General features: G+C 45.5%; 1 protein-coding gene across 1 annotated transcript in view; it reads right to left on the bottom strand.

Annotated features, from left to right (window-relative positions):
- Nucleotides 1-20183, bottom strand: part of RTN1 (reticulon 1) — a 95086-nt gene extending 74903 nt beyond the window's left edge. The window contains exon 1 of the mRNA XM_042814156.1: nt 19994-20183. Coding sequence (XP_042670090.1) covers nt 19994-20183 — 190 coding nt within the window. The remainder of the gene's footprint in view (nt 1-19993) is intronic.
- Nucleotides 20184-23348: the final 3165 nt, after the last annotated feature.

Raw genomic sequence — 23348 nt, 5'->3', positions numbered from 1 at the left:
CCCGTGGGGACACATCCCTTCCTATCTACACCCCATTATGCTGAATGGCAGGAAACCAGCCCAACAGAGGATGGAAAACAGCAGATCTAACATTGTTTCCCTCTAAAAAGGTATTCCAAAAATTTCCTTAAGAGCAGCTTCCCATTACCTTTACAGGAGCAACTCACAGGGAATAAATGTTAGCAGCCGACAGCTTTTTTCCTTCTTAGCACAAAAAAAAATTGCAATCTGATGAAATGGAAATTGTCCTGGGAAGCCTGTCTGTCCCCCCTTCCTCCAGGGGTTTCTAGCCTCCCTTTTTCTGCTCTGTTTCTGCATGTGATTTCAACAGCCCTAGATCAAAGAATTTCCATTTTCTGAGCAATAAATATCTGGAGATTAGAGCTTCTATGAGCAAACAACAAGAAAAATGTTGTGAAAAATGCCACTGCAAAGTTACGGCAAACACAGCGTGTTTTTCAAACACCACCAGGAGCTTTCCCCACTATGGGCAGGGAACATTCTCTCGCTGTTTCGACCAGGATGTTTGTGATGCTTGTAGCAATAGCTGGGCCAGTGACTCCATGCATGCTACAAGGCGTGGCTGTGCACCGACCTGCAACTCTCCTTGGCTCTGTGCAAAAGCAGGAGCAGGGGAGAGGGTCAGGGCCACCCTTCCCCAAGATGCAGTGGGCTTTTGCCCCCATATTCAGCATGATCCCCTCGCACAGTGCAGTATCTAGAAGCATGAAATTATCATAGAATGGCTGAGGTTGGAAGAGATCTTGAAGATTATCTAGATCTAACCCCTGATGTGGGCTGCTCACCCCCCACCAGCTCAGGCTGCCCAGGGTGCCATCCAGCATGGCCTTGGGCACCTCCAGGGATGGGGCATCTACAGCTCTCTGGGCAGCCTGCTCCACACGAACCATGCCTCTGGTACAGAGCAATGCCAGCATCCTGCTCAACAGCACGTGCTGTCAGTTGAATCCAGTCTCACAGGGGAAACAGCATTGTATGGCATGATCTGGGTGGGATATCTTATCACTCAGTAGACACATCAGTAAATACAAAGCATAAAGCAATGTTCCTGAGTTCCCAGGTCTCCTGCATGAGAGCTTTACTAGCTTGTAAGAGCTGAGAATCAGGCCTGTGGATGGTGGCTACCTTTTGATCCTGGCACACATCCTCTCCACCACTGCCTGACCCACATCTCTTTAGGGCATCTTGCTCACTCTCTCTGTCCCATCTGCTTTACGGAAGGAGTTCTCCTCTGTGTAACCCTGGCCTGTCACAGTGGGTAACGAAGCTCTTGTGCTTTTCCCCAAGAGACAGATGGAAAGGAGAGAAGAGGGAGGCATCTCAGACATGCTGTCACAGTGTCAGAAGGGGCCAGGTGTGATGTGCTGGTGGAGGACAAGAGGGCTGTCTGGCACTGGGCTCTGCCAGCTCCAGCTCATCGTGTGCACACAGTGTTTGTTGAAGGAGCAAATGAAGCAGTCTCCAGTTGATGCACAGGAAAGACAGAGAGTGAAAATCAAGCCTGATGAAGGGACAGACAGACCCCAGGCACAAAAACAGAACTGCGAGGTTGCTTGCAAGTAAGACAAGCTCAGATGCTTGAGATGACCTGTAAAAATCACATCTCCTTGGAAATGGCCTGGATACCAAACCACATATTAACTCCTACAGTAACAGAGCACAGTGCTATATATATATAGACAAAGAACATCCTGGCTTTAAGCAAAGCACTTAGAAGAGAGGGTGAACATTTCACAATGCACCCAGCTAATTTTACATATTCCTCCTCCCAGCTGGTAAGGATCTCAACCAGAGCAGCTGATGGCCTTCACATTTTATCCTTGCTGGAATAATAATCCCAGTTTCATAACGAAGGGATATATCAGACAAGTTTCTCAATTTGCAGATTAGAGAAAGGTCAACCCCGGCTTAATCTGCTGCTGTGACAGGTCAGCAGACAGAGTACCTCATAAACAGTATGAAATTAATAACAGCATTTCTCATAGTGTGTGTGCAGGCTTCCCTGCCTGTATGCCAAAGGAAATGGAAAGGGGGGATCAAAAACATTCTAAGCAACTGCCAAATAAATTCCTGGAAATATCAAAGTAGGAATGCAGGAGGGAAAAGTCAACAGATCTCCCTTCCCAAGGACAGGCTAGGCAGCACAGGCGGCCTCTGGTGATTCCTGAGGGGTAGTCCATGGCCAGCTTGAACTCCAAGAACCAGAAAGGAGACCTCAGGGAGCAATCTTGATAGGAAAGCTCAAAAAAATAATGTGAATGGCTTAAAAGAGTGAGGGTGTGGGGCTGACACCCACATCACCCACTTGCTGGGGTGGCAGAGATGTGTCTTATTTCTTGGTCTTCCTGCAGTTCCAGAGGAGAAACAACCAAAGGTTTATCTACACGCAAACGTGGCTGTAAATATCTGTGGTGACTATTTCTGCTTTATTTAAACCCCCTTTCAAAACATGTTTGGGGATTAACGATAGGCTTCATGCTCTGCTCAGGATTCAAATACAGGTTTTCTTCCACTCCACCCGAAGTTTTTGTCATCAGAAAACGCTCAGTTTTATGCAGGCAAACAGTACGGCATATTATGTTTGGTGCAGACTGCGTTAGGTTACACAGGAAATTAAGGCTCAGGAGCACAGCTTGACTTCTGGACAATTGTACTCATGAGGGAAATGTTACAGAGCAGGGCTGCACGTCTTGTAGCTTCTATAAACCAGTAGCAAAGCAGTGCAGTGCTTTCTGCCATGCTTTCATCCCTGGGTCCTGTGCTTTTATGCAATTCCTATTATCCACTTGACCTACACTCTCCCATGCAGTCCTCCATAATGGGGCCTCCTGAGAAGCCTCCCTTTATTTCCCAAACCTTCTGCTGTCACAAGCTGGAGGTTGGCTGCCGTCTCAGATGTCGTCATCCTTTGCAAAGTGGATACTGGAAGATGTCCTGTCTGTCCTTGGAACACATCTGCATTGCCCAGGAACACACTGCATCATCACAGCAGCAAGGAAGGACAGCCAGCACTGCACCATTCCCACACTGCACATTTGGGGGCCCACACCCCTGTGAAGATCCCCCCATGTAAGCAGCTTCCAGCTCAGATAAATCACATTGCTTTTCATCTCGCTTCTGTCTTGCTAAAATGTTGTAACAACCCCACAGAGAGCAGAGCTGCAGGAGAAGCGTGCAATGCTCACAGAAATTAAACCGCAAAAAAGTAACAAGCCAACCCACAGCAGGAGAGATGTGGCACCCCTGGGGACTTGGAGCAAATCGCTGCGCAACTGAAGGAACCCTTGGAGAAGGCAGATATGCAGCCAGACTCCTTTTCCCCTGGAGAAATCAAGCTTTCCCAAGTGTTAATGGAGTTTTCCATCCGTGAGCTGATGGCACAGCGTGTAAGAAAACATCAGCACTTTTACCTCTACCTTGCCCTTATCCTGTTATCAACACCCATCCATGAAAAATGCTGCCAGCAGAATGCCAACTAGATATTTTGACAACTAGTTGCTTTGGAGGATAAAGAAAAGAGGGAGAAAGACAAATGCTCATTAAAGAGGTGCAGACAGCTCTTGAACTCGTTAGCACACAGGATGGTGGGCAGCTGCCCCACTGCAGTATCAGGCTAACCTGCAAAAATATGCATATTTTTAATGCATTAATTCAGCCTGTAGACCATTAAGAAAGGAGAGACCTTCCCAGCAGAGCTACAAGACACCCAACTGAGCTGTAATTCAAGCCCTTCCTTATGGCAGAAGTGCCTGGAGTGCCAGCAGCCAACTTTTATAGTAGCCCTAATTATCTTACATTTATAATGGGAAAAGAGGTGGAAGTGACCTGGAATAGTAGATACTAGCAAAGCAGAGGAAAAATGTGATGCCCAGACCTTAAGAGTCACAGAACCACAGAAAATTTCAGGCTGGAAGGGACCTGTGGAGGTCTCCAACCCAAGCCCTGCTAAAGCCCTCAGACTCCAATAAAATTCTTTTCCTGTTCAAGCTCTGTGTAGGATAAGATCTGCTTTCATCACCATATAACAGATTTTTGGTCTTCTTTTAGTAATGTGTATGACAGCCCAGGGACACACTGTGGGTAGAACATATGCAGCTGCCAACACACACTGGTGCACCTAAGGGTCGCTGACAGGTGGGAGTATCCTGCACTGCAAAAGTGGGAGCTTCACCTGGTGCTGCCTTGGCTGCAGCATCCGCAGAAGCAACCTCAGGGAAAGGACTCAGGTAGAAAATGGCTGAGGAACTTAAGCAAACTTCTCAGAAATCAGATTTTTGCCCCATGGGATAACAATGTTAATCATTAGTCTCACATAGGCCCATCATTTAAATTTCAAATTGAACAAAAGTTCTTTTCCACTTTGCATAAAATGAAAAGAAAAATACCCGTTGTTCAGCACTAGTAAGTGTTCTAAATGTTTAAAACTATTGATTTGAGAAAGAAAACCCAAGCATCAGGCAGAAAACACCTTCATTGCTAACTGTACTTCTTCAAGGTTATACAAAATGGATATGTTCTCTTACAAATGTGGAAAACAGTGTTACCCCAGTGCCACATAACAAAGACATAGGGAGCCGTTCAAATAAATGAACTTTGTCTTGGGCTTATCGTAGTGGCTGATGGGGGAAAGTGTACATCTGCAGTCGCAATCATTTCATAATGAAATGTTCAGCACAGACCAACTTTCATTCCTTTTTTCTCTCCTTTGCTCTCTTCTATTACTCTCAGCTTCTCCCCAGCCTGCAGTATCGGACCAGGTCCCAAATCTGTGGCAATCTCAGCAATTTCATCCTGTTACCAGCTCAGCAAGACTTTGCTACACTGTAATTTTCTAATCAAGGGTGCCTGGAGTTTGCTCCTCTACAAAAAAAAACCTTTCTGGAGTAGTGCTGCAGCATTCTCAGATGCCACCAACTGGAGAAGGAGTTGGGTGCTCCCAGCACTTCAGAATCTCAGGCATTTGGGTTGAGTCAGCAAAATGCAGAATATCAGGCCTATTTTAAGCATGCACAGAGTGCTATTTGAGACCTTATTTTCCTCCTCACATCGAGACTGAGATCTGTAAATATTGGCAAACATGAAAATTGGGTCTTCATACTCTACCAAAAAAATACTCGTCCTATCAAAAAGCCAAAAACCATCTGGCACCACTCCTTCCAGATGTTCTCCTAAACAGTCTCTCTTTTTTTTCTGCCAAATGTGTGCTATCTGCATGCCACAGTCCTTTCTCTCTCATCAATGTTCAGCTTCAGACTTCCGTGCCTATTATTTCTTTCCTTTTTTTTCTTACTTAATAGGTCAGTGAGTGGATCTATTCAACACACAGCACTGTGTTTTCAGGAGTATTGTGTACCCTGAAATAATTTGTCTTTCGTGATGCTTGTGGCTCAAGGGGTTGTTGCTGGTTTGGCAAAAGCATTTGGAAGGGAAACTTGTTAATAATTTAAATAAACACATAGGCTGAGGGATTCTGGAAATACTCATGCCACCAAGATGCGTGCACAAAATGTATTTAAATTGGGAAATAATTGGTGGAATCCCTGCCAGTACAGAAGGCAAGTGTGTTGTACCCATGGAGTCACTGCCCAAACAAAATGGATAAACTCACATTTGTACCAGATTAGAAAAACTCCTCAGCTGCAGGGATTGAGAAGATGGGATCTCTTGGATTGCTGCAGCTGTAGTGGCCTTTGTGGTGTGAAAAATGGAGATTATTTCTCAATCAGACTGCTTGCTGCCTCTGTTTTACATCAACAGCAACCTTCACTGCTGAACAAAAGGAAGATCACATATGTCATGTTCTGTATTCATGAAGTGTAGCTTAAAATTAATCGAAAACATCCTTCAGAGAAGGTTCTTCCCAACTTTGTTGTAACCAAATGCTTTAATTAGATCTTCAGGAAAGAAAAGCTTTTTTCCCCCAAATCTAATGAAAAATGTTTCAGTGAACAACTCATAACAAGCTCTGTACCACTAATGGCCATACTGTCAGTCTCCTTGCATGCTGGTGTTTGGTGGACTTTGTGATTCCCCATTAAAGCTGCATGCAGAACAAGACTCAGAGACCGGCAGAGGATGTGATGCTGGAGTGGCTGTGTGACAGCCACAACACCCACTCTTGCAGTGAGAGAATTATGGCCACTTTAGCATCCAGGAGAAGCCTAAACATGAAAGGAACACAAGCCCCAACCTCTAGCCTACAGCAGGCCTAGGAAAGTAACTGGTCTTTCCAGAAGCTGATGCTGACTTCACTTAATAGCATTTCCACAACTGGACACGTGCAAAGCAGCCACTCAGTTTTAACTCAGAAGTGAATCTTAGTCTTATCTTCCTAATTTTGGTAGAGAGGGGATTATACAAGCATTAATCAGCGGATATTACCCCCATTGAAATGATTTTATATTCCCTAAATCCATACCTCATTTTCCTTCAGTGCATTTTTAGCAAAGAAAGGTCTGCCAAGGCCGATGAAAAACGTGTTTGTATCAGCATCAAGAGAAAATAAGGACCAAAATTGGCACAATCATGTATAAAAGATGTGTTTGCTCATTCTTCCAATCAAGGATCCTCATTAAATAATCATGTGACTCATGTAAGAGGCTACAATTACACGGTACAGCTCACTTTTCAAATATTCATGATCAGGCCACAGAGCCCAAATATAAATGGAAGCACTCACTTCCAGATTTGGTAAGCAAGGCGGTCTGAGGAGATGCTGCTTCCTGACTGGTATTATCACCATTGGGAAGAGGTGCCACGTTTCTCACAGCTGCTTTCATTGACTATTTCCTCATCCTTAAGAGGGGCTGGGTAACTTTGATTTAAAAAAGTGGCTGGGAAAAGTCATTTCAGTGAAGCTGAACCTTTTCCTGTTTTTGTCAAATTATTTTCAAGCAAACGTTGGGGTTTATTTTGGAAAACACTGAAACTAACAGTCAAATATTTTGCATTTCAGTATTTTTTTCTCTGTTGCCACTGTTACCATTTGCACCCTTTTTTCAGAGGGCAGTGGTGACTCCAGCACATCACAGCACGGCTCCTTTCACACTTGTAGAGTGTTGGGAGTGACTTTCTATCACTCACACCTGCCCAGTTCTGCCACCAGATGCTCCATCCATGGGCTGCTCTGGCTTTTGGTGCCATCAGGCTTGACATACAGTCTGCATTTGCAAATCAATGATTTATTCGTTACATTTTCCATCTACCTTAACGTATTCAACAATACTAATGAAATCCAATTAATGTGCTGTATCTTTTTTCCACTCTTGCTTCCTTGGATGCAGACAATATGGTGTTAATTTCCAGCTATCACTACATGCTTCACTTTCTACAGTTTCTTCCCACCAAGCTTACAAAGCTTATAGAAATAACAAAGATTTTAATATCAAGCCAAAAACTGCTCAGCTTTTCCAACGTAAAACACTGATTGCTGTTTGTCCACAGGTGTCACTTTGCTCCCCAGGGAAAGCAGGGCTTTCCTGCAAAACAGAAACTACTTTTATAGCCAAAAAAAAAAAAAGCATCAAAAGGCACTGAGATACAGAATCATCAGCAACTCCCATTTTTCTGAGACTTGTGGTTGGTGTGCACTTCCAGTAGGTTCAGTGGGTAACTGATTTGAACAGGACAGGGACCACAGACAATAAAAGGAGAAATTATGTAGATAAAAGGAGAAATTACCATATTTCCTACTGCCATCACTCACCACAGCTTACAGACTCCTGCAAAAGAAAGTCCAGAAAGACCTGAATGGCGTTACCAAGATGTACTGTTGGCCCAGCCACCACTTCCTACAACACCTGTGACCCTCAGTACCCTCCGTCCTTTTGATATCTGTGGTTTCCCATTCTGTGAAGCTCTGTGCCTGCTGAACTTCTTCATTTTTATTCAGCCCCTTTATACAACTGGCAAAGATCACACCAAGTCTTCATGGTCTTCTTGTAGTTTTCCAGCGCAAGCTGTGGGAGTGGGGCAAAGCCACATAGTTTCCAAGCATTTGGTGAGTGAGACCAGGACCTGCTGCAACATATTAAATAATAGGGATTTAATGCCTTTCCAGTTGAGTAAAGGAAATAATAGGAAAAGTAAAATTAATTCAAAAGCTTTTTTAAGGGAAATTATGCTAACACATCCAAGTAAACAGTGGGGTGTATATAGGATGCAGAACTCCTGAATGAGGAAGAAGTAGAGCAGAAGGCACCCGCTGAGTTTCTAAGCTTAACTCCTTACTGATGCAAGCATCACATTACCTAATTTCCTCCACAAACCTCAAGTTTGAAAGTAGTTTGACTTCTTCCTCTTGACATTCCTTTTCCTCTCCGTTTTAATTTCCTCTCCTCCCTTGAACCCTCTGTTCAATTTATACAGTTCTGTCCTTGTGCTTACGCTGACTTTCAGCTCAGCTCGTTTCTTCTGGCTGTTCATCCCAAGCACCAGGAGCAAATATCCCTGTCCCTTTCTGCTTTCTGCTGGATGAGGTCAATCAACTCCTCTAAAACATCTTCTCATGAACTGTACGTAGTGCAGCAGAGAGACCTCAAACCACTGATGGAAAACAGGGCTGGAATTGCTGGAGTTGGTTGAAAATTTCTGCAGCAGACTGTTGTGTTTTTTGTTGTTGTTGTTGTTTGTTTGTTTCTAAAATGACTGATTAAAACATACAGCACTGCAAAGCTGAGGAAGCATTTATCTCTGCAACACCCCATGGTAGTTTGGGGAAAAGAAAGTGATGAAACCTAAAGATTTCACTGACTGCTCACTGAGGAGTTTGCACTGCTTTCCAATTAACACAAAAAGAGAAGAGGCAGCTTTCAAGTTGTTTTCTTGTCTATTTGTATAGAGTTTTAGAAGAGAGATTTTCTGCCTTCACTGGCTTTCCTTCCATTGCTTGGCACCAGTATGCAAGTTGCACTTTTAAGCAAGTAAGGGAGGAAGCACTTTGAATCCGAGGATGCTGGGCAATTGCTGGGCTGGTGAGTGCTGATGGCCTCGTATATTCTGCACCACATGGTGGCAAAGACATCTGGCATAAAGAGAGAAGAACCTGCATGGTGGTGGAGTCACCGTCACCGAGGTGTTCATGAACCATGGAGAGGCAGCAGTGCTGGGTATGGTGTAATGGGCATGGTGGGGGTGATCTGGGTGATCTTCGAGGTCTTTTCCAACTTCAATGATTCTATGATTCTATCATTATAGTTCAGCAGCCATTAGATGGGCTGGGCCAGAAGGTGACTTCATGTTACCAGCAAGAGAGAACTGACTGCACACTCCTGCTAAATGCATTAATTAGGTCCTAACAAATCCTAGCAGGTAGAGCATTTGCTCGCAGATTTAATTGGCATTTTCAAGCTGAGAGTAAACTGTGTCAGTTGTGCTGCTTTTCAGACAGTGATGGCAAAGAATAAGTCATAAATGCAGGGCTGAAATTAAACATACTGACTGTGGTTGTTTGTGCTTTTCCTGACATTAGCTGGAAGTGGAGTTACTGAAAAATAAATTCTGTCCTGTGGGAAAATTTCATATTATTTTCAATTTTCTTTTCATCTCAAATGAAGGGGAAACAGCAAACCTTTCTGTGGAAAAGAAAGCTCCAGAGGAAAAATGTCTGGAACAGTTGAAATACATTGCTTCAGATAATTCAGCAGTGTTGGTATAGGCAGCAAATAATGCGTGGCACTTATAGGATTCCCTCTATGCTGTTCAGCTGGAAAGATGAATGCCTTTGCAAAACGTAAAAAAAACCTTAACATGAATCTAAAAGTGAAAAGAAGGCAGAAAAAAAAAAAAAAAACACCTTTATGCAACTAAGTAAAAATAGCTGCCCTACATTTTTTAGGAGACAGGAATGACTTTTTGGAACCTCAACCTGAGAAGCCCCACAAACCAAGTCACTGATGATGAAGCAGAAACTCTGTGGAGCCGCCTGCACTGCCTGAGCCTCAGCAGACCTACAGCTACTTCAGATGGAGCTGCTGGGGTCTATTTGTAAGACCCTCCTGTCCACTGTGCATCAATTTTCCCACCTGCAAATCAGCACTAAAGGTATTCACCTCTTCACACCTCCCCAGGATGGGGAACACTAGCTCAGTCTTCCTCCTGTCCGTGCTTTCACCGTCTCCTGGAAAGCAAAGGATGATGTTGGCAGGGAGCTGGCAGAGAGAAAGCAAACAGAAACACAGACATTATGAAGCAGAGCTCCAAGTACTACAGACCTGCTAAACTCTTAGTTTCAGTAAATACTACAAACCTAAGCAGGTTACAATGAGGGGAAGGAGAAAACCAACTCCTAAGAAGGTATTGGATGATGTGTCATTTGCATTTCCATATCCCAAATGCTGCTGATATGCTAAGAAATCCCTTTGCAGCCCATTCAGAACAGCTGGAACTTTGCTAGAATCACACCCTCCTTGTGAAATACTTTTTGTCAATCAGCACATCCTGCAGCACGCTTCTCTTCTCTTGGTGGTGAGGGAAGCACCATAAGCACCACCCGGCTGAGATGACACCTCGTGGGAACTGATCGTGCATGATCACAGAGAAGTGGAAGAAATCCCCAAAATCCTTCTTGATGAAGCTCAGGCTTTGACCAATACAGCAGAGGGCTTGCGGGCACTCACTGCTGGCAACTGCAGGCAATTATCTGGAGGCTGAGATGGAAAAAATGTAACATTTTATGTGGATGTCAGAATAATGGAACAAGCAGCAGAGAAGAAGCGACTAAAGCCACATTTCTGGGATCAGCACTGTGTCGAAACACGAGATTCATCCTGTGCAGACAGCATTAGAAATTATCCTGATGACAAAGGGAAAAGAAAGGAAGCTATTCTGTGCATTTTCCTGCTCTTCTGGGTGCAATCAGCACACATCTTCAGCACTGCCATTAGCATTCCTCCACCAAAGACATCTCTGCAAAGCACAGCTCACATTTTCAAAGACGATGTTGGAAAGCTTCCCAGATTATATATTTTCCTCTTTAATTTATACCTCTGAGGATAATGCTAATCAAGGAGGCAGTGAAAGTGGTGAGACATCTTCAGACCCGGCTTGATTTATTAACAGTGGGTGCATTATTCTCACTTGGAAAATGATGCTAGGATCCCAAGCTTCCAGAAAACACCCCTGTTTGCTGGTAGGCTATCAAATATGAGCTGACAATGTACTTGCACAGCACAAATGCATAAGTGCATCTATGATTCACCTGCAAAACATGCAGTACGCTGGATGCTCTGAAGTAGGTTAGAAGAATAATGCAACATCAGAGAGAAAGGGAGAGGAAGAAGTCCAAACTCCAAAATCTCCAACTGAGAAATATTTTCCTTGCACATGTAGTTCAGCCCTCTGTCCTCAGGCCACTTTTGAATAGAGTTTGGATGCACAGAGATGGACAACCATGTGACAGTGCATGTAGCTAGCTGCATATTACAAATGCCATCTTCACGGCCTGGCAGATCTACTAAATATTCCAGGGATTATGCATGGTCTGTTTAGCAAGCTCAAAGTAAAAAGCAGATTGCACACATTTCACACGGCGTAAATCCCCACACCTATCTCCTTAGCTCTGACCTGAACTTCTGCAACACAGCCACTGAATTACAGAGGTTAATGTCAGAGAGACGTCGAAGAAAAAATGATGCCAAAACAGCAACTGGCTCTGACAGTGATAGCTAATCAGGACATCCTCTGTAATCCGTAATGTTAATTTCTTTCCCTACCTTTAAAAAAGGTAGGGAAAGTAAAAAAGCACGTAACACAGCAACTCTGAAGTAGAACAGAGACTTCTACAGGACAGAATTAATCCATTTTAAATGCAGTATAGGTTTATTTGGAGTAACCACCCTGCTATAAAACCAAACGAAGACAAGATACATTTCTGAGTCCTGCTGGTAGCCATATCATGTCAAACACACTAATTGACTGGGGGAGAATTTGCAAATGTATGCATTTGATTTCTAAGACTTCACTCATTTTTATTTATTATCATTTTGATCCATATATCTCTTGCAGGATGATCTGTTGCTGGATGGAGAATTCTCAAAAAAAAATTAAATTTCAGGAATTTCTTTTTTCCTGGCATCAGCAGAGGCCGTCGTGTGTTTCATTCTTACTTCACCCAGGTAAAAATAACCCAGTTTTCAGGCAACGGCTCCACATTTGTGCACACAAACAACAATTTGCTCACTTGACTTCTCAGCCCTGTATGCTACGTACCCACACCGAACACACACAGAACTTTTTAAGCAGAGAATCACCTACACCTACTGAAGATCCACTCCACATTGTTTTCTACAAATATAAAAATTGTATATAAAAATCCTATCTCATCTGTTTTACTGAGATGTCATTTGCCAGCCATCTTGATACAGTGGCTTCTGATGAGTGAAAACGATAAACAGAGCTACTGCATGGAGGCTCCATATCCTGTTTCTTTCACAAACAACATGTTCAGAAGAGACTGACTCCTCTGGGACTTCTCCCAGCTCTCACACATCTCCTTGGAGCTTCTCCTGCAGGCACAACACCCCTCCTGCAAATTAATTCCTGTCAGAGAATCATGGATTATTTCTGTAGGCATAACCTGCAAGACCTGAGAAATCAACTATCAGAGGAAAAAATGATGAGCAAAATCTCCAGGATCTACATTTCTATAAGTTCTGTAAAAGGGCTGGAGAGCACATGTTCCTTGTACTGCTGTTCTGCAGTATGCATGGTTAGAGTGCACATCCCACAGCTACACCTGCACAGAGTGGTTCAGCCTCTGTTCAGCCAAAGTGCCCACTTCATTTCCAGCACATTGTGCTGCACCTCTTTGCTGAAGTCAACAGGAATGAAAATACTCTGATACTCAAAGCTTTTCCCACACATGAGTAGAAAGTGCATCTCTTTAGCCTCTGAATTAAGGACGTAAAGGGAAAGATGTGATTAAGGCTTATGGAAATTCAGTCCCCCCTCGCACATTAGTAGTGAGGTACGAGATGCTGTGCTCTCTACATCTGCATGCCTTGGTTTTTCACTTCCCATCCCAGCTACAGTGCTGTTAATCCTTATTGTAAAAAATTTTTTCCTTATATCCAATCTAAATCTCCCCTCTTTTAGTTTGAAACCACCCACCCTTGTCCTATCACAGCAGACCCTCCTAAAGCCTCTGTCTCCTTCTTTCTCAAAGCCCCTTCAGGGGGCTGTTCTCAGGTCTCCCTGGAGCCTTCCCTTCTCCAGGCTGCACAGACCCAGCTCTCTCAGCCTGCCCTTGTAGGGAGGCGTTCCATCCCTGGGATCACTTCTGTGGCTTTCCTCTAGATGCACTCTGACAGGTCCACGCCTCTTCTGTAATGAAGACTCCTCTTCAGGATGCAGTGATCCAGGTGAGGTCTCACAACACGGAGCAGAGGGGCAGATCCCCTCCCTTGCCCTGCTGGCCATGCTTTTTTTGCCCAAGATACAGCTGGCTTTTATAACAACAGTGCCTGAACTGCTATGCGTGGAGAGAAAGTCTCCCCACCTCCCCGGTATGCAAAATGCTGTCTCTGATGATTCAGACATACTCCTTCCTTCAGCCCTGCTACCTCCAAGCTGGGGGCAGGATTAAACCTGCAAATGGTCAAAGTCCTCTGCTGATTGCAAGGCATGACTGCAGTGTTTTTCTCCATTGATTCCTTTAATGGCACCCCATTCAGGATCATCATGCAAGTGGTCAGGCACAGCAGAAGAAATTCATTGTGAACTTCAACAGCTGAGGCTGCCCACAGCCCCTCTGCACGGATGGTGCCTGCATGTGCTACCAAGACACAGACCTGCATTTGCATGGAAAAAATTCCTATGGGTCAAGAGAAAGAAACACACGATTCCCAGCGGCTGGCACTGGGGAGGCTCCCTGCCTGACAAGGCTGTCCCTTACATTTGTTTTTTACTGGCTGTGATTAACAAGCACTTCAAAGCTCCTAACAATAAATCAGATGCAGTTCATAAATTCAGCACTGCTGAAAAACAGAATATAACTCATGTCCTGAGTGGCACAGCAAAGCCTACAGCTGGCATAACTCAGCAGACCTTCAGAGCTTCTCCAGCACAGAAAGCATCCTGCAGTGTGCAGCCTCCTGCGCTCCATCCTCAGCAGTACCCAGGGAAACTCCTTGCTGTGGCACTACATCCAGGCTGGGATTCATAGAATAGGAATCTGAATCTTAGAGTCATAGAGTTACCACTATATGAAGGAGATGCTGGGAAAGCTGTAGCTGTTAGTGGCAGGGATGTCAAAATAGTCTCTGAAGAACCAGCTACGTTATCTTATAAGGGTCTTAAGTACTTTATTGAAAAAAGGACTGAGACATGCAATTCTTACTATTTCAAGTTCAGTTCTGCAGGTGAATGCCAAAAATTTTCTCACTGCTGAAGATGTGCAGTTTCTTAGAGCATTAGGTGACCATAAAGCAGACGTGTCTTCAGAACCATGAACACTAAATGTGGAGTGTGTTCCTCAATGCTGAATCATGCACAGTCTACTGCAGCACGTTACTTCCCTTAAATTGGAAAACCAATTATAAATAATGCTTCATTACTTGAAGCTACAGTTTGCTACGACAGCCTAAAAACAAAGAAACCCCAGAAATTTGCAAGCAGCCCCGATTGGACAGTAAGAACAGAACTGCCGTGTTAAGAAGGAAAAGGCGCTGTACATTCTTGGCCCATTTTGGAGGTACAGACTGCTCAAAAGGGAAAGTGAGGCAAACTCTTAAGAGACCAATTTAAAGAACTCCATTCCCTGTTAATGATGTGAAACCACAACTCCTTGGCTATTTCTGCAACTTTGAGGTAAAACACGTGTGCACAAAATTATTAGGGCTCAGCTCCTGACGCAGAGCCACACGCAAGTGCTGAGCATCATGGGGTCATCATGGAGCCCTGGGCATCACGCTGGGCCAGTGTCTCAGTGGTGGCATGGAACACACTCCCAAGGGCCCCAAGCTGCCAGAGTTCAAGGAGCATTGTACCAGTGAGACCCTGTGCCACGCAGCCCAGGGAAAGCACAACATGCAAAATTCAACTGGAACATCCACAGCCTCCCTGTTGCTACTCTTCTCCTCCCCAGCCTCTCCTCTCTGTCCTAGCCTATAAATAAAACATTTCATTACCCAGCGAAAAAGAATAAAAGAAGGCAGGTGAGTCACCCTCCCTGGTGTTACTTCTCTCTTTCATCTGCCTCATCCTCTTCCTCAACACATTTGCAGCTCTGAAGTCAAATGGGCATGGAGTCACCTCCATCCCTGTAGGGAACGGGGCTGCACAGACTTCAAGCCTGGAGAGCTTACACTCCTCCAATTGCACTTTTCAGACCCAGATGCAGAGCTCGTGCTGCAGAGCTCACTCCTGCTTCAACAAGGCGGTATTTCAACAAGAATTTCTTCTAGACGATTGACTGTGAGCTGTGATGAAATGGCCACTCTCAAACTGTCTGAGAATGACAGGAAGAGAAGGGTCCAAGAAGAAATCCACAGCGTTTCTGTCTCTCTGCAAGGTATTACTTCTACTCACACAGCAGCAAGGGCTGCACAGAGACTTCCACCAAACAATCTCCATCACTCTCATTCCAGCATCATTTCAGTCCAGATAGGAGTGAAAAATAAGAAATTCAATTATCTGAATCAGGAAGGACTACAATTTCAAAAATAAAATTGTCATGGATATATATCCTTTCACGGTGAGATTAAATCTATCCTCAGTTGGCTAAATCACAGCAAGACAGCCTGGCAGTTGGGGACATATTTGTGAACAACTCCTCAGGCTCCCCTGCGGCAAATGCTCAGGTCAGTGAATCCACCCTATCAAAACTCTTTCTACAGCAACTTTAAAAAACACTGGGTTTTGGATCTCAGCCTTTACAGTCACACAGCCTTGAACGGTACATTTGCTTGGATGTTTGGCAGGGCAGATCTTGGGGGGCAATACTTGGGAGGCTAGGAAGGCAAAGAAGGTAGCAAAAGCAACCTGCTTAGCATTTGGTTGTGTTCTGACATAACCCAAAAGCATCAGTGCCTGATCACAGGAGTGCAGATACTCATGCTCACACCCATTTCTCTCCATTTAGGTGAATACCAGGGCTCTTAATCTGCATGGAAATGACCAGAATCATCTTTTATGCTGAGCAGTAAAGCCACCAGTAACTCACTTTCTCCAGAAATCAGAGAGAAATTAGTATTTACAGGTGAAGGATATCAGCATGAACACAGGCTTCTGCTGGGAGCAGCTCACCACAGCCCTGGCTGGCAGCACATTTTGGTGGCCCAGCCATAGCTGGAGGTACTTGGCACACATTTTCAAAGCTGATCCCTACAAATGATCTGAATTAGAAACGGTTTTTAGAAATACTTTTACTGCAAACACTGAGCTTGGAGGAACTGTCCTTGTCAAGGGGCAGCTTATCTAAGGCTTCTCTAAGGAGGAGGAATGGGACGTGATGGCCAGGGAGGTCCTCACCATTGTGCCAGGCTGAAGGCAAAGAGCATCCCAGTGTGAGTAACAGCAAGCAGGGTTCACTGGCAGCTCCCAACCTCAGTTATGTGTAGAAGGGACCGCCACCACTGCCTGGAAATCATGCCATGGATAAAATCATAGAATCATTAAGGTCGAAAATGACCTCTAAGATCACCAAATCCAATGTCAACCCACCCTCACCATGCCCACTGCCCATGTCCCTGTGCCACATCTCCACAGTTCTTGAACATCTCCAGGGATGGAGACTCCACCAGCTCGCTACACCTGCACCATGGAGGCAGCGTCCCTTCTTACCTTTTGCCATCTCTCTGAAGGAAACCACATTTATTTATTTATTCTGGGAAATGCCTGGCAGTCTGTGTATATTTTTGGAAATAATGCTTTTCAAGGAAGTTTAATCACTGTTGATGTATAAAAATAAATAACAGAATCTGTGACCAGATGGTGTGTTGGGTGATATGGGGCTCTTCTTCATCAACACAAAACAGCTCCCCAGCCCTTGCAAGGGCTGCCTGCAAGCTCCTCTCACCGTAAACCAAATTCATCTTCAGGAAGGAGCAATTTGAAGGAGTGGAATATTTTCAGCAAAATCTAGAGGCCAAGTGTAAAAGCAAGAGGAATTCTGCTTTGCCCATGCCCAGAAGCTACTGGAGTCAATCTTCATTGCTGGAGGAGAAGCAGCTGTGGGATCTGCAGCTCCTTATTACCCCGACTTTGCTTGAGAAATCTCTGAGCTTTCCACTCTTTGTGGGAAATATTCTTCTGTAATTCAAATCACTGCAGATTTTGGTTGATCCAGAGAACACGCAGTGAAACCATTGCTTTTCATCGTTCAGAAACCACTCACAAGGTTTTGACAGAAAGCCAGCTTGGCTCAAGGCTGGGCTCAAGGCCAGCTTGAAAATATTCCCGAACCTTTCAACAATCCCTGGCTGGTTTTCAAACTTAAAACAAAAGCCCAGGTCGGGGAAAGTTTGCAAATGTTTAGGTTGTGTAAGAAAATTTCTGAGCATCTTGTGATAAATTCCCATCATCTGTTCTCATGCTGGGAGAATCTCCCAGTGTCCATATCCTTCTCTTGCCTCACAGAGCATAACAGTGGACTTTATAAAAAGGGCTTGTCTGAGAGCTGGAGAGAAAGATATAGGATGTGTCGAGAGTTGTTTGGAAAGCAAACAGGCCAGGTTGGCTCTTGTTTGGATGCCCTGTTCCTTGCTTGAATTGTCCTCAGGTGCTCCATTAAGTAGCAAGAGTTCTAAGTTCACAGTACTTTCTGGAGCCAGGTATCCTTCACAGGTTCACTGCTACATTCTAAGCAGCAGAATTACAGAGTTTTCTGAAATACTTTACAGTTTCAGATGTTCAGCAATATGACAGAACTCTTACTCAGCAACTTGAGAACATTTTGTCACACAGAGAATCGTGAAATGCTGCACTTCTCTCTGTGTAGGTAATGTAGAACAGAAATGTAGGCACTGCAGCCACAAATAGACACTGCAGGCACAGGACTGCACTGACTGGGATGCTGCTGTGTCTGGCACACATACACACAGCACACACATGCACAAACACACACCAGATACTTGTTAAACAGGGAAAACAGAATGAAAAATATTTGAAACACATTCCTGCTCTCAAGATGTTGCTAATCAGACTGACCGCTAGCAAACGTCAGGCAAGGTCTGCATTGCTCGCTTCACTTCTACCTTGCCACCATTTGACAAATGCCAACATACGCAAAGTCCCTTTGCAGATGATTCCAAGAGCAGAACATCGTTTTTCTTTTTTTCTTTTTTCCTTTTCCCTCTTCTCTTTCTTTCTATTTTTTCCTTTTTCTTCTTTATCTTTTATTCTTCCACTCTTTCTATTCTGCATTCTCTAAGCCCGAATCTACATTCGATTTATTGGAATTTATACTATTTCAGAGATCAGCCTTTTTTGTTCCGTATGCTAAGATTCAGCATGGCCATATTTTTATCCATCAGGGAGCAACAAAAGCTCACACGATCTCTTCCTCCTTCCTCGCGTCGTTGCACCACTGAGCAGCCCAACCTCAGGACCCCAGCGCTGCCCTGCTCCACGCACACGCCTCCTGCCCCCAGCAGCCTTACAATACCATCTGCCTCCCCTGCCAGCAAAAAGTCGCGTTCCACAACCTACGGCTCAGATCAGCGAATGAGCAGCACATCAGCAGATTTTCTGCCTGCCCAAAGCTACAAAACAGCTACAAAACAGCAAAACATTTCCCACAGCAGCCAATGGGTGTTAGATCCCATTTTACTACTGAACTCGGTAGCATTAAGCAGACAGAAAAGCAGCAGGGAAAAATCCATGTCAAGAGAACAGGCACGCACAGACGCACGCTCAAACCCTGAAAAAATCATCCAGATGAGTAGAAGTGGAATAATATAGCCACACTGACTCTTGATTATTCCGGCCAGCTACTCTTTGTGCTGATTAACTGAAGGGGATTAGGAAGGACTCAGCCCAAAAACGCAGATCCTAATGCTCCTGCAGCTATTGCATAATGAGACCGATTCCCATCCCAAGCCCTGACCCTCAACTTACTCAACACAAGTTTAATGCTGTCAGGTTGCATAATGGAAACACCTGCTTCCCAGCGAAGAGGAATCTGGATGGGATCCACCAGGTCCCAAGGGCTGAGTTATTTGTTATTTGAGTTCCCAGGTGGACAGCAGAGGGAAAGGAAGTGGGCAAATATCACCAAGAAGGAAATAGAGCCGCTTTCCCTAAAACATTTATATCAGGACATACTGGCAGCCAAAGCCCTCTGAGCTTCATTCACACACGCACACCTGCTGTTGGCACACCCACTGAAGAAACAAACACTAAGCCAAGAGAAATCAAACACATCTCCAAAGTATATTGAAGCAAATCAATGAACCCACACAGCCTGGCTCAGCTAAGTGCACTTCGGTCAGGTACACCTACAGGAGGAAAACACAGCAATCCAAAAGTCTGTGATTACGATGCTATCTTCAAAAGCATGCAGAAAAGATAATAACACTTCAGAACAGTCACTCCGTTAAAATTTGTGTGCTGAAATAACATCACGGGGCTATGCAGGAATTTCAGGTACTTAAGGAATACGTGAAGTAACTCCTTTGCAATCTATCACTCTGGATGTGTACAGGTGGAGCCAAATGAGGACAGAGCCCCACCAAGTTGAACTGCAACCAAACACCTTCCAACATCTGACTGAAAACTGGACTCCCTCTGCCCAGCAAATTGTAAAAAGCTTCGGGGAACTTGGCTGGGTCCTGCGTCCCCCTCCCCCACCACAGCAAATAATTTGCAAAGGCCGCTATTGCTCGCTCCATTCTTTGCGCTCGCTACTCGCTAGCAGTGTTTTCGAACAGCAGGGCTGGGCGAAGAGCAGGGGGAGGGACGGGGACAGAGGCTGGGGATGCTGCTGCCGTCGCCAGGCCCCTTTGTTGAGCATCAGCGGATACCCCTCGCCTCTTACCTGGGGATGCGGTCGCCATGGCGACGGGCTGGTGCTCCCCGGCGGAGCCGAACGCCAGCCGCTCCCGCTGCCGAGCCCCGTCTCCATCCCGCAGCGCAGCCGCGGCCGCGTACTGCTCCGCCCCGGCCGCAGCCCAGCGCTCCGCGGTGCCCGCCAGCAGCAGGTCCTGGGGGTCCGGCGGGGCTGACATGCTGCTGCCAGGCGGCCGCTGGCTCCGGCTCTCGAGCTGCGGCGGGAGCCACCGAAAGTGGCCGCCGAGGGCTGGCTGCTGCGCGGCCGCGCTGGGTCTGGCCGGCTGCGGGACTCGGAGCCGCCGCTGCTGTTGCCGTATCTCCACTAGCGCGTATTACGCAGGTGAAAATGGCTTGTTCAGTTGGAGCCTTCCAGCCCTTGCGTCACCCTGTGGCTGGCATATCACAGGGCAGGAATCTGCCAGCCTGGCTGCTGCTCTCCCCCACTTAACCGCTTTGGCAGGGTAGGCACGGACTGCGCGCACAGCGGGGACGCACCCCTTCCAGGCAAGCGCATCCCCCGCCTCTTAATCCCCTCCCGCGACAGCGTCCCGCAGAGCACGCTAAAACAGCGCAGCCACTGCGGGGATGCCGCCGGTTCCTCTCACACCTCCGGGGAAAGACAGCCCCGTGGCCACGCGCATCCCACCAGCCCACAAATGCCTCCGATCTCCACCAGCCGAGCAGAAAAAGCCACACTCCGCCACTGGGCGCTCGGCTTTGTGCAGTTGGCTCCGTGCTGCTTGCAGCCACGAAGGAGGGAGAGACGATCACAGCTTCTTGCATGTAAATGACACTTGTCAAAATAAACTCACAGCAGGTGTCTGTGTGCCTCGTTTCTTCTTTTTTTTTTTTTTTTCTTTTTTCCGTTATTGTATTTTCATTCTTGCTGACTCTCATAAGCAAGCTGTGCTAGCAGAAGTGGTGCAGGGAGCTCTGCAATTAAGGGGCGAAGCATTGGCAGGAGATGCAGCAGGGGCAGGATCTGTGCCACTTCCCAGGTGCACTGGGAACCTGTACCCATGTTGTCATTTTACAGAGGAAGCAAAGTCAGTCAGTTGTGACAGGACAAGGAGGGGTGGTTTCAAAGCAAAAGAGTGGAGATTGAGATTGGATTTAAATAAAAGGTTTCTTTTATGGTAGGGCAGTAAGGCACAGGTTGCCCAGTGACAAACCAAGGTCAGGCTTAGTGGAACTCTGAGCACCTGATGGTACTGTGGGTGTCCCTGTTCGCTGCAGGGGAGATGGACCAGATGGCCTTCAAAGGTCCCTTCCCACTCAAACAATTCTATGATTCAATCAAGTGGTATCAGACCATTCCCGCATTGCACAGAGCTCTGGCACTGACAGGTCAAACAATAAGAGGAATTTTGTGACCAGGATTCTCAGGATCTGACTCTTATGATGTGAAAAGTCAAGCTGTGGCACAGGGAGCTGTTGCTCCAGCCAGACAACTTCACCTCAGCAATGTTCTGCTGTGTTCTTTGTGTCACAGCATCCCCAGTCACACTTCAGATCCTCTCCAGCTTCAGGAAGCCATGCTTGCACCTGGATTTGAAAACTTAAGTCACTTCTACTCTCTCCACGTGAAGGGAGAGGAAATTCAGGGTAAGCTCATACTGCCAGATAAAGAGCCTTAGAAGCAGCCTCCATCCACGTTATCTTCTCAAGGAATCTCAAGGAATCAAAGAATTGTTTGCGTTAGAAGAAACCTTTAAAGCTGATATGCTCCAACCCCCCTGCAATGAACAAGGACACCTACAGCTCCATCAAGTGCTCACAGCCCTGTCCAGCTTGACCTTGAAAGTCCCATTGGGGCACCCACCTCTGTGGGCAACCTGTGCCAGTGCTTCACCACCGTTATTGTAAAAAACTTTCTCTTACATCCAATCTAAATCTCCTGACTCCAGTCCAGGAGTTGTCTCCTGGACAACTCTATTTCTGGGAGTTGTCCTGCTGCTGCTTGAATCAGTGCTATTCAGTGCCAGCTCCCCTGGGCCCTCCACAGATGGGCTCCTCAGCCTTTGGGGAGGCTGGAAACCAAAGCACTGAGTTGCCAGCGTGAGCAACAAGCTCAGGATCAGCCAAACCACACATGCCAGGTGACTGCTGTGACTTCAGATAAGCTCTTGAGCTCTGAGTGGAAAGCACGGTTGTAAATAATAGGGTGCTACTGTAGGTAGGGTTGCATGTTATACTTTCAGTGTGGAGCTACTGAAGACTAAGATCACTACAATTTGGCTTCAAGAAGTGAAATCACAATGTTATTGTTACATTGCCCTGGAAAAAAATAAAAATAAAAAAATAAACACCTCTGAAGCAACTATAAACTGAGTTGATTGTCTCAGCGCTGCCCTGTTAGCACCGGTGCCTTGGGACAGCTTGTGCCAACACACCATTGCCAACTGCACCTGTTCACAAAGAGTCCTGGGGGCTCTCCAGACTCTGCCTATCCCAGAAACTTGGAAACTTGTGATACAGGTATTTCTTTCTCATTTTGAGCTCCCTAATCCAATTAATTACTGAAAAGTGACAACATCAAGCCCACTTCTCTTGGTCTGCTTTGCCTGCTATTTCTAGATCAGCAATTATTATATAGGTCATTTTACTTTCAGGGCAACATATGCCTTAACACAACATGCAGCACCATCTGGGCTACAAGAAGAAAACGGCTCCAAACCCCTTGGCTGAAATATGGCTATCCAAAGGGTAAAGGCAAGCAGCAAATCTCCTCCTGAGCCACTGCTTTGTTAAAGCATTTACAGAAGGATACATCACACAGCACAGTCTACCAAATTCAGTTTTGCTTTGAGTTAGTTCCTGGTAATCACAGAATGGCTTGGGTTGGAAAGGGCCTCAAGGATCCAATTCCCCTGCCATTAGTGGTTGCCCCCACTAAATCCATTCCCTAAAATCACCTGAGATAGAAAATGCATCTTTGATACCAGTTTCAAATTCTGTGATGCAACAGATGACAAGATAGACAAAGATTCAGTGTTTCTGTGCTCCTGCACTACTCAGCAATACCCTTACTGACTTCCACCAGAGTGATTTCCATGCAGCTCCCCAAGCCCCTCATTAGGAGCACTGATTCACCTGTAATCCACAGTGCAGCACTTATTATTACCAACATCTTCATGGGCCAGCAATGAAAAATATGTCCCACCACCGTGCTCAAGCTGCCTTACATGCACAAGCTTATTGGATTTTCTTTATTTGTTTACATTAATATAAGATGGTGTTTGCTCCACATCAGTAGCATGATTTTAGTCATCATGTTCTTACTGCCAAATTCTGCATCTAAAGCTCATCATCTGAGCAACAGGGATAAATTTAACTAATCC

This window comes from Centrocercus urophasianus, unplaced genomic scaffold (assembly GCF_019232065.1).
Source record: "Centrocercus urophasianus isolate 14NV4802_14NV808 unplaced genomic scaffold, USGS_Curo_1.0 seq_14, whole genome shotgun sequence".
NCBI classification, from domain to species: Eukaryota; Metazoa; Chordata; class Aves; order Galliformes; family Phasianidae; genus Centrocercus; species Centrocercus urophasianus.
The sequence above is the reverse complement of the archived record's forward strand: the minus strand, read 5'-3'. Positions and strand labels throughout refer to the sequence as shown.